General features: G+C 36.0%; 1 protein-coding gene across 1 annotated transcript; it reads right to left on the bottom strand.

The window, feature by feature from the left end:
• Positions 1-842: 842 nt before the first annotated feature.
• On the bottom strand, positions 843-1,904 carry LOC144452492 (uncharacterized). The gene has a single exon (XM_078143592.1). It carries the CDS (start codon positions 1,902-1,904, stop codon positions 843-845), a length of 1,062 nt encoding a protein of 353 aa, XP_077999718.1.
• Between the last annotated feature and the right edge of the window lie 11,260 nt (positions 1,905-13,164).

Here is a 13,164-nt window from a genome sequence, read left to right as displayed (position 1 = left end):
ATTTGACATGGAGAGAAGTTATTAAGCATAAAGGCATCGACGGGAATTTAATAGACAGAACAACAGAGATAATAACCAGTAAATTGTGTGTGTATATATATATATATATATATATATATATATATATATATATATATATATATATATATATATATATATATATATATAGTATATATGTACACATTCGTACATACATATATATATATACACATATATATACACACATACATACATACATACATATATATATATATATATATATATATATATATATATATATATATATATATATATATATATATATATATATATATATATACACACTTCAAATTCCATATAACTTGGAGCATATATGAACCATAATAAAGCACTCATATCCTATAAAGCCTGTTGGCATAGTGTTTTAGTTTTGATTAAATTGCATATATAATCATTTCCGGTAATTAGACTATATCTTAAGAATGCAGGCTTCAAATCTCATATTGGTGTATTCATAAATGATGATGAAAGTATTGTTGATAACAGTGATAATGACACTGAAGAAACAATTCCTGCACATACACGAGGGCAGGTAGTGGCAGGATCGAAATTTTAATTAAAAATATGTGTTTTTCCAGAGCTCTCTAAAGTACTGTGAACTATATTTTTGTGTCCCCCCCCCCCCGATTTCTCCTGGGAAAAAATTAATGCCCGCCTGAAAATCCCCTCCCCCTAGTAAAATCTGGATACTCCCTTCAGACTAAAGTTTCACGAATGAATGTCAAATTAAACGTTCAATACATCATGCAATGAAAATTGGTTATCTGCAAAAAGTTGCATTGTATGCAAGTTCAAATTCATTATCATGTTCTATCCTTGATATCAGTCCACCATGGCTTATTCTTAGATTCTCCATCAATAATAGAACTGTTCCCATAGTAAATAAATCGACACATTTCCCCAAAAGAACTGTCTAAGTGTTTGATATAGTCAGGCGTAAACTCCACATCCGGGTATTCGGATCTGAAAGTTCTCATCCATATATGGAATGTAAAATGTCCTTCTTTCCAAATAAATTTATCAAAGAATAATGTTCTCCAATTCTGATAGCTGGGCTTCACCATACTGTTAAGTTCAGTATGGATGTACTGTTTATATTTCCTTCCAACGTCATGTTGCATGAACACCGAACTACAAGCATAGCAGTAGGGGATATAATTTCGGTAACTTTGGTAGAACATATTTAAAAATGTTGAATTTGGTGACGACAATATTATTCCATTGTTAAGTACGTAGCCTGTTGGACGGCCGACAACATAGTCATATTTTCGTAGTGGTTCTAGCGACGCAACAACAAAGATATCGGTGTCAAAGTACACACCTCCAGAGTTTAAAAGTATTTCCATCCTTGCTACATCTGACCAGTGCTCGGGAAAATCCGGATTTAGTGTTTTACCGAATACTGCCTTCGGAGGATCTCGGACAGTGATATGTAGCGTTGGGATGATCTTTGCTTCCTCCCACCATTTGCCAGTTGGTTCACAGTTCGTATGAAATCGTATTGTGTCTGGTTTCATGATTTTATAAACGCTGATCACACTGAGGAGATTTATGAAGTTAAATTCGTGGCACGTGAACCATATAAAGTGTGCTATATTTGGAACTACGTAGTGGTCGTGTGGTGCCAACGTACCGTTGAAAAACGCGTCAGAACTCCCTGGTACGAGGAAATGTAGGCGAGTTTCAGACATGTAAATTTTCAGGGAGTTCAACGAACCCCAAACATTCATAATATAAATCGCAATACCAAAGATTAAGGAGCAAGCCACTATGGTCCCAGTCCATCGACGTGAGCACATTGCCTTCTTCCGTCGCATACTGCTCTCTCCAATAGATCTAGATGCTTTTTTGTTGACGGCTGACATCACTATTAAAATCTCTACGTGTTCATGAGTAGTCTACGTTAGCCAGTGGCAGAATATTCGGTTACTTACATGTTTCCAACGTCAGAACATTTTGTTGGGAAACTAAACGACAATGGCAGAAAATCACGCAGGCAGGATCAAAGTCCAATAGTTCATCAAATATTAACTATTTTTGTACAAACTGGTAGATGGCGCTATTTATACTGGATACGATTTCCCCACACTCGTCGCGTTCTGAGTTTTATCGCTATATGTACATGTACGGAAGCAAAGAGGATCAAAGAGAGATAGTCAGGCTGATATACTCTTTTATGGTGGTGGTGGTGGTGGTGGTGGTGGTGGTGGGTTATAGCAGCGCCTTACATGGAATTCAGAAGTTTGAGCCCAAGATGTCGAATCGATCGAACGCATTAAAAGTGGCACTCCGTTGCAGGCCGTCTCCTACGTACAGCTACATTGTGTATCACAGTTTACCATTGAATTAAACATCCGGATAAAATCTTCCTTGGCAGTCACAGACTTTCAAGGAATTTTACAGTCATTACACGTTTATCTGTATAAGTTGAATGGACGCAAAGAATTCTAGTTTCAAAATTGTCATAAAATGTCATTGAAACTTAAGAAATACTAGTTATTACACAAAGTACTGTTGAGAGATACACATGAACATAGGCATCAATTGAGATTACACGTTGTTAAAGTTTTAGCATAGACAGGGGTCTAAAATCGATAATTAATTCTTTACAAATAACTTTTGATCACTACCGATTTCTAATCATAGCTGCGAACGAGGATGAAATAGAATAGTAGCACTACTTTAAAATAATGGGTAAAAACTGTCGAACAGTCAGTTTGCTGGCTTCACCGCTAGGCGGCGTAGTGGCGTTGACGTGTTCGTAGAAATGGTGTACCCGTCGTCGCTGCAACATCTACACGACGCCCTCTTCCCATTGCAGTTACTGTATGGATAATCTTAAAAGTATATCTCATGGCAACGGGCGATTACCAAATGCAACAAATTATCTAATAGCGGATATTAAAGTCATTTATCCTTTTCATTAGTCCATACAAGTCGTTATCTAACATCGGAAATTAAAAGTCAAATACACATTAAATTGAGAGGAAGATCTGTACAGTCTTAAAATTGTTTGGTTATGATATCTATGGAAAGGGTTACAATTGAAGACAGGGACGACAGCTAATATAACTGTAAATGTTAACTGGAGAGAGAGAGAGAGAGAGAGAGAGAGAGAGAGAGAGAGAGAGAGAGAGAGAGAGAGAGAGAGAGAGAGAGAGAGAGAGAGAGAGAGAGAGAGAGAGAGACAGACAGACAGACAGACAGACAGACAGACAGACAGACAGACAATGACAGACCGACCGACAATGACAGACCGACCGACAGACAGACACTTTAAGGCAGACATAAAGTGAATGAATGAGTGAGTGAGTGAGTGAGTGAGTGAGTGAGTGAGTGAGTGAGTGAGTGAGTGAGTGAGTGAGTGAGTGAGTGAGTGAGTGAGTGAGTGAGTGAGTGAGTGAGTGAGTGAGAGACAGAGAGGATAGACAGAAACAGGGAGGGACAGCGACAGATATAAAGTATGAGAGAGGCAGACAGCAGAGAGAAACAGAGGAGCAGAGACAGGCAGATAGAGACAGAGAGCGAGAGACAGATAGACAGACACAGAGAGAAAGCGAGACAGATGGAAATATAATCTAAGTAAGACGGCATGTTTAGTCCTTGATATGCGTGACTTTAATTTTATGCTCTATTGTTAGTAGAAGTTACACCGTACGAATTAATGTGCAGTCTATCGATGAATGCTTTGTAATATCACGTTCACGTTACATACCCTCGTCTCAGTACATAAACGACTGAAGGATTCCATTACGAACTGTACCTATCACATGCAAATAAAACTGACTGTATTTTTACAACCAAAATAAATTGCTAAGTTTCAAACAGCTAACGGACCAGGTTGTGAATAATTGGATATGACAGGATATGGGCTACGATGATAAAGATGAAAGATGGTTTTCAATAATTGCCTATTTTCTTTCACCAATACCCTCGTCATGTCATGTCTGTGTCTCAAATGGGAAAGTCAGCTTTGACTTTGTGTCAATCAATTTAGAGTAGAACAGACCCATCCCAAAATAATAATAACAATAATGATAATGCCTAATAAAAAAGTTGTTTGGCCCGTTCCTGTTCCCCGACCCCATCTAATTTTTCACGCCGACCCCAAACATTTTTTTAGAAAAAAAACCCAATGAAATCGCGAAAATTGTGAAGTCTCGCAAGAAATAGTGGATGCGGAAACTGACATCAACTTAAGACAATATAAAACTATTCTTCCAATCTGTAATGGTTGTACATCAGATGAAAAGAAAACAATAACACAGAGACTATATGGAAAACAACGGAAAACATAACTACCTGAACTAGACACTCACATACGAAAAAAACAGAGTGAAAAGTAAAATAAAAAATCTACCTATCCCACCTATTCTAAAATTGAATGTAATCGGAACCACACAATTTGTTTTACGCCTAAACAAATAAAAAATAAAAAATAAAAACGACTTTATAACTTCATTTTTTGTATGCTTGCTATTCAGGATCAGTGGGAATTCCAAAACAATCGAGAAATTCTTAACTTGGTTCAATTTTCAAACATTCCATGATTATAAAACAACACCTGCATTCTCTTATCACCTAACACAGTAGCTGCGACTGGAGCATGTTTGACGTCATCACAGAGGATGGAAAGTTAGATGTACATAACTGACTAGTACATGTTTTCAAACGCGCTATTCAGGAGGATGGTTGTCACCTGACCGTACCATGGATTTACCCACTAATTACCGCTCTGTCTTTGATGACGTTTAGACTTTGTTCTCTAACAGAACTCATTTAAAGAAGTCAATATTTCTTTCCAGCGTTCCATAACACAAATGTCATTTCAGATATAATCATAAAAAACAAAACGCATAAAGGTAACCGTGACCGACATACCGTATACGTACGCAATGTCGTCTAGCGCAATGCATTTTGGAACCGGAAAATCGCCCACTCGAACCAAGTACACTGATCATGCCATTTTAACAGAGACCAGCGCTAGATACATCTAGATCCTGTTTCATTTACTTATTGTATCAGAACATAGTGACTTAAGGATATTGGATAGACCTATCCCCGAGGTCACAATTAGTTATCTCATCATTGTATATCCGCTATTCTTGCATACTGTACACTATTTTAAGCCAAATCGACCTCAACAGATCCATCAAACAGGGCCGTTCTCGTTATCTGTTCGTCCCCTATGGCTTGTTTTAACTACCGACGTTACATCGGAAGACCACTATTTTATTTGAAAATTTTGATCAACGGATAAATTATCTCTCTACATAATTACTGAGTTCTGTGGCAACAGTACCTCAACGTACATCTAAAACTTTACAAGTTGGGTTCTCTGGCATTTTCCTAACTGACCACATACAAACAATTCTTCATGAGAATTAATATATTTGAAATATCATATACCATGTCCATGTTTGTAACTCAATACATTGCCAACCATTAAAAACAAAATGTGTAAACGGTTTGTTATTGTACGTACTACAACAAACATTTCGGACACTTTCTAGCTTTTTGCAATTTATTGAGTTACAAACTAGGATTTGGTATAAGTTTTCGTTTCTTATTCTGTTTTCAAGTAGGACAAAATTATGTAGTAGAGTTTTTTTATGAATAAAAAATCCAAAATAAATTCGCATATGGCCACTTTAAGCTGTACTGTATCTGTGTATTATTTTTTTTCAATCAGAAAACCAATATGTCAACTGATAATTGTTAAAATGCATAATTAGACATTGTACATGTCAATTAGAGGTCTATATCATCTATAACAAGTATCTCAATAAGTTGAAATCGTGATTCACTGGGTGTTGATTTTTGAGTACGGACCTAAAAATCAATTTGATTGGATTTATTGTACCATATTATGTGTACAGCTACACATATACGTCATCCACAGGTGGTTCAATAAAGGTCATGGTGTATATATGATATTACGAGTAAGTCATTGTATCTAACACCACTGCTTTATGTGACCACCGACACTCAATGAAACTCTGATTAGAAGTAATACATACATTACTGTGTTCGATTAATTCGATGCTTCAGCAGTTGCTTTGGTTTTGCAATTCTAATTCTAAGCAATTCAGTTTCATGTATTCGTATAATGAAATCGGGGTTCTCTTTTGTACATTTCCACAACAGATTTGTAACAACATCTCTGGTTCTAATGATTACTTGAACGCTTTACAGATGGGTTGTATTGATGAAGTATTCCTCGATATACTTATTCTATGGTTACGCTCTAATTCTATTCAGCTACATTGTAGATCACTATATCTGGTGTTGATTTATACATAGTGTTTTTATTCGGTGAAAATTCAATTACCAGACTGGTAGTGAATTCTAACAACCTAAGTGTATAAATACGTATGTTTGAAATTCATTTTGATTTTACCTATGGGCATCGACTAACTTTCAGACAAGAAATCTATTTTTTTCATCAACTAATTGTGTATCTGTGTGCTGTCTATACTTCATGTAGGTTATCCATACACGGTTAACGTCATAGTACACGTACGCGTGTATACGAAATTTTCGGGGATCTATTGAAATGACATTATTTTACCGTGTGTATCAGATTCTACAGTTGTCTGTTTTTCGAACGCTTCAGGGAGGAATATTCTTATCAATAGTCATGATACTATAATATCCATATCATGCCCTGGTACAAAATTTTAGGCGGAACAGAGTACATTTGTAAAAAAAAAAAGTACGTGACATGACTTCGATTTCAATCATTAAAACAAACTCCAAGTCTTCTTGATTTCGCGAAAACGTGCTCTGTTATCCTTGACCTGAGTCATCTCAACTAAGCCGTCCTCAAAATGTCGAAAGTGCGCCGTAGGGATCAATCAATATACATTTTGACTTTCATATTTCTTTAACGCTGGTGGGGTCACATACTGTGTATTAAAAGCATATTGCTTCAAACACAAAAGGCTGTGATTGACAGTCAGTTACAACGATGATATGTCGTTAAGGCGAAGAGCTTTTAAAAATGAGAACACACTTAGGGGCGATCGTACAATGTCGCACAAGCTCAATAACTTAGGACAAAACACCCCCCCCTCCCCCGTAAATGAACCTTCACAAGTTAAGTGCGACATTGACAATTCAAGTTTATATATGATGTAAATCATGATGGAAATTGTAGCGGTTACACCACTGCGATCAATGCAATATAAAAAGATGATGGTAAACAAGTTAATTTGTAAAATACTGTCGAGAACCCAGCACTGTCTATCACATTAGAAGTAAATTTTAATCAATTTATGACCACTTCAGTAGTAAATACAGAACCTGTTATAATTGAAGGCGAGAAAATTTTCGAAATTTGGTTAGAAGACTTCTCATTGACGTCACACTTCCTCCCCCTACGCGAACGAAGTTTGTTCATCATGAGCTTATGTGATATTGTGTGATCGCCCCTAGGTACATATTATATGCGTTACTGATGAAACCTCGTCTTTTTACTTTCTGTTGATTCACCCAAAATGTAATTGTGAAAACATTTGTTTTTCTATCTTTAAAATAATGTTTTACATATTCATAGATTAGTCACAAATTTGACCACACAACGTTAATAGGTCATAAAACTTTTCACTAATAATACACTCGCGCATTAAAGTATCTGTCGGCTTTCAGACAAGGATATGTACATGTATCAATTTTTAGAGAGCCACTTACAAAGAATTAATTCGGTAAGTATGAGTGATGGGGTGATACATGCTTCTTAGTAGGCCAGAAATTAAAGATTAAGTCATGTCATCGACGAAAAGTAGCAAAGAGCATAGCATGTCATATTATGTTGAGTGTTCCACTGTTTCATGCTTGTGATTCACGAACTAATACAATGGAGACTTTCATTGCCCACTTGGAGAGGTGTTGCTTCTTATGCGGTTGTAACTTGGTGTTTACTAACTAATAGTGTTGTTGTGTTTCATGGCGTGTGATCAATGAAATTAAGACTTTTAATACAGTAACTACGTATTAAATACGGAAGGGGGGGGGGGAAGCAGAGTTGAATCTAGAGGTTGCAAATTGATAAAAACTAATTTTCGGGCTGCATTTAGATTAAATTTGTCAAGTGAGCTACCCGTCTCAGACCAGATATCCACATATCCTAATAAAGATCAATCAAAGTTTGCAGCAAAGTCTATTGACCTTTACAGTTTATTGAAAGTATGCACTGAAATCACGTTTTGTATCAATTAGTGATGACGTTGTAACCTCCCTATAACACTTTAGGCTGACATGATCATAATATGAATTACTTGTAAACCAAACCGGTGAAGATTTACATATATTTTGCATATGACCAAAATATAAATTCAACCTCTCTAGAAAGCTCTAGGCTGATAGATTAAGAATGCGAATTATTCGGTAAACCAAACGTGTGAAGATTTGCATATGGCCGCAATGCAAATTCAAATGAAGGGTTCCGTAATATATACAATGAACGATCCGAGGCTATTATAGTATTCTCGGGTGACGTGCTACTATAAAAGGGAGAAAAGCCAACGATACACATGAAAGTAATTGACAGAAAAGAAGACGACTAGGATATTACAGATATGCACTGTCATAAAAGACAGAGTTGTTTCGAAATCAAAATTGCGAGATACATGTATACACTGAGAAGACTGGGGGAAATGAATTTTCTTGAAGAGCCCATTTCATGTTACTGTTCACTGGATACGTTTGATACAACCACGAAGGAACAATGAGAAACGGCACATGCTACACTTTAAGATAGCAAGATTGAATGAATTCAGTGTTCGCGACATTTTGCCTAAACGAAATGAAATGCACTAACATGCCACCATTCAAAGTTCCAAACATCAAATACAGACATTAAAACATGTAAACAGTACTGTCCATTTGCACATGTCTGTATCTAGTTTAAGTGTGTGTTTAAAAGGTGATTCAAAATGCTCACATTCACTATTGCTATTTTGAAAGATGACATGTTTGTGAAACGTAGTCTGGTTTTAAAACTTTGTCATTGCCCCCTTTTTTTATTTCGCCAGACCGCCCAGCCTGACTATTCCACTGGAGATGAGTAACCAAAAAAGGTCCCCCTTAACACAATCTTAATGTAATGAGGAAAAATTGCTAGTGATACATCTTGGAGGTACAGCAGTTTAATGGAACCCCACGGGAGATAATCAGATCATGGAATACAAGAATTATGCTCGCAAACTATACGTAATTGCTTCCACTCTGCAGAGTAAGAGTAGTTTTATCGATCATTGTCAAAGATTTTGAAGCATTTCTCTGGGATGGTTCGGGATGAGGCAAATTGACAAATTGTTAGTCATTTAATAAGTTTATAATTACCAACAAATTTCTCGGTTGGATAAACTCTGAGAGGAAAGATTCCCTTCTGGATAATAGCGTACTACAATATCCACTTGTGTAGTATACATGTGTGTCTTGCGGCTGCAGCTTAGCAAGAGGAGTAGAACTTTCGCGAATGATCATTTGCTTCGATTCAGTCTCGGAGAAAGGTAGTGGTGACACTGTCTATGTCTCCTTATGCCATACACACATGTAATCATAAACTGATATATTAAATAATAATTGAGAGAGAATTGTATTTCCCATGATTTATTATTACTAAATTCGACTAAATAACAGAATTTAGTTTATCATATGGTAATGGCGTCAGTGAGGTACGCGTATCTTTTGGTGAATATGGCAAACAAATTCAATGATTATTATTGAACACCAAAATGTTTTCTTCATCTGTGGTCAGTAGGCAAATCCAGTTCGTGCATCGCTTAAATATAATGGACGATAGAAGAATATGGTTTTGTTTGTTTGTTTGTTTGTTTGTTTGTTTGTTTGTCAGTCAGTCTGTCTGTCTGTCTGTCTGTCTGTCTGTCTGTCTGTCTGCCTGTCTGTCTGTCTGTCTGTCTGTCTGTCTGTCTGTCTGTCTGTTTTTCTGTCTGTCTGTCTGTCTGTCTGTCTGTCTGTCTGTCTGTCTGTCTGTCTGCTACCACATCATTTGTAATGAAACTTGCTACACATCTTCCTTGAGGTTATGAAAAGAATTGAGTAGGATTTGGTAAATATCCTATGAATATTATTGGAACATTTGCATAATTAATGATTTTCAGTACTTAGGCTATATCTTAAGAATGCTAACTTTACTTCAAACTCCATATAATTATGTAGATACATCAAGTTAGTTTTAATCACTTATTTGCATAATTAATAAATTTCGGTTAGTTAGGCAATATCTTGTGAAGCTTCAAATTCCATATAATTGACCATTATAAATCCCACGTGTCTGGTAGAGCTTGTTGGTGTAGCTTTTGATTTAAATGAATAATTTGCAAACTTAATGATTATCGGCAATTAGGCAATATCTTAAGAACGAAATCTTCAAAAGTTCACATAAATATACATTTACAATAGCAAAGTGCACGTACAGTATGAAGCTTGAAGACTTAGCTTCTGATTTGAATGAACAATTTGCATAATTAATGCTTATTAGTAATTAGGCAATATCTTATAACTTGCAACTGGAGGTATGTGTGTATGTGTGGGACTTCAAAATGTTTACAACCTGAAAGACGGCATTTGAATGAGTGAGTAGACGAAGAATGTCAACGGTGATTACATCCCCCGGGGGTCGGTATCTTTTGAGTGGGCCTCAACTTTGGCCCTCGCTGTAATGGATATTGCCATTGGTATGATCAGTTTCATACCCACAGTCACTATGTATACGCTGCAACTATTTAGACTCGATACAATTACACAAGAATCATATATGCCTCCTAATTTCAATACCGCTCATTACGTTGATAATGCATTATTTTTCCCGGATATTCTAATGCTCCGATGAAGATTGATTTTATAAAACATTTCATGCAATTTTAAAATTCAATGTAACTCAAGACAAGTGGACCGTAAAAGAGAGTTGAATTTTAAATGAAAATAAGTCGAATTTCATTCGTAATTATATTTGTGTTACGTATCGTGTCCTCATTTGAGCAACGTTGTCTAATCTCTAGTATACAAGGATAATCTTTCAATGTAAAATTATGATTATAAAAGGGGGGATGATGACAGTTAAGCTGTATAACCTCACTGAATAAAGAAGAGAGCAGGTGATCGATATCATCGCCTAAGACTGGGTTCTATGACAACGTAGCGTGTCTGACAAAGATGGCGCTGTATGCTTATTTCCCTCTAAGTACCAAGCACCTTCATGATGTTGCTACCAGAACAAGTTCCTCGCGTCAGTCTGTCAGTATGCCCGTCCACACCTAAGTGATTGCCATATATAGGGTTATTATCTTGAAATTTTGGAGGAAATAAAATGACAGGGAATGACAATTGCCGTTAAATTAAATGACAATCCTTAATCATGTCATTATACCTGGTACTTTAGCACTGTTCCGTTCAATTATGTTTAATTAATAGCCCAGGGTGATGAGAGCATTATTAAATAAATAGGCATTCTTCTTGGTATTAAAATTGTTAAAATGACAGCCTTTCAAATATTCTCTTTCTAATACCAAATAACAGAGAACTCAATATAACAGTATAGTAACAGTGAAAAAGCGACACAACCTATCGTCATTTTCACTGACAAAAAATATTGTGTTTTTTTATTTCGATTATACCAATGGGGCCGTTGGTGACTGAATGTTGGCTTTCTTCATATTATTTCTTCAAAATCCATAGACACCCTTCCTATTCTGTATGTGGTTGTTGTACATGTGACAACATTTAGTCTTAAAACCGAAATGAGATTCAATGTATATTCTTAACTGAGGACGGCCGCGGGGATATATAGTAGAGACCGTGTCGCGACAAGCCCGTCATACATCACGCTAAATTGTACTTGATGAAGTGCTAATAATAGATTTAATTACTTGAATGAATGAATGAACATTAGTCAATTTCGTCGTTGCTCTACACATTTTTGCATAAGATGTGAAATTGAAAGTGGTCAACGGTGACATATCATTTCCAGCAATTTCAATGCGCATGCAGGCTTAGGGACTGGACCTAAACTAAAAAGGGGGGGGGGTTCAAAAGTTCAGTACGTGGAAAGATCGACCCTCCCCCAAGACCTTCATTACAATTTACTGACCCTCACCTCTTATATCAATATATATGGTCAAGGCACCATTCACAAAAATAGAGGCCCTCCCCAAACGCTTGCATGAAAATGTTAACCCTCCTCACAAAACACCGCCCCACCCCCTCATAGTAATTTGTGTCCAGTCTTAACTGGGCTACTGACGTTGTATGTGAATGTAGTTGTCAGTAAATGTTGTCAGAATTGAGTTTATGTATATTACATCTGTTAGATATGCTGTATAGCCGTTAATTAAATTGATGAGATCAAATGACAGAAGCCCTGTAAAATTTAACACCCTTTAAATTATTGGCTAATCAGTTTATTTTATGGAGTCATAACTTGATGCTTTTTTCCAACTGAATTTCTACAAAACAGTGTTACTCAATGTATCATTAACGCTTCGAATACATAACAATTAAATAAACACCTTTAGTTTGTGTTGATGGTTTATATAAAATGTTTATAGGCAATAAAAATTAAAAACCACAGATATGAATAACCAATGAGGATCAGAGTAAACCTCAGAAAAGCAAGCGAAGGGAACGAGCAGAATTGACTAAATGGAGACTGTCAAAGTTAGGATACAACTTCAACGCGAAACTAAGTTTTGTGGCAGAGCTAGAAATATAGACGTCATAATACTTAAACTAATATTTACAATATTTACAAATCTGCAAGCCTAGACTCAAGGATTGGTTGATTACGTCTACTGCCAGTCTAAACTAGTTTTAGCATATTTGGCCATGTAACTTTGTTGTTTATTCATGTAAAAAACGTAGAAAGTTCGAGTTGTATTATTTATTAAAAATCAAAATATATTTACCAATTTTGCATCAATATGACCACTATAATTTTTACTGTAGCTTGGATTTCATTGCCAAGTTACCATAGTAATTATGGTTCCACTACGAAATTAGTATGAAATTGATTCTGATTTTTTTTTTAATTTTCAGTTCCGGACTTTTAATTATGATATAGAAGCAACATCAAATACAGTTAAAATTACAGCAAATTGAATA

The sequence above is a fragment of the Glandiceps talaboti genome, chromosome 22 (genome assembly GCF_964340395.1).
Source record: "Glandiceps talaboti chromosome 22, keGlaTala1.1, whole genome shotgun sequence".
In the NCBI taxonomy this organism is placed as follows: Eukaryota; Metazoa; Hemichordata; class Enteropneusta; family Spengelidae; genus Glandiceps; species Glandiceps talaboti.
This window is presented reverse-complemented; position numbering and strand designations above follow the sequence as displayed.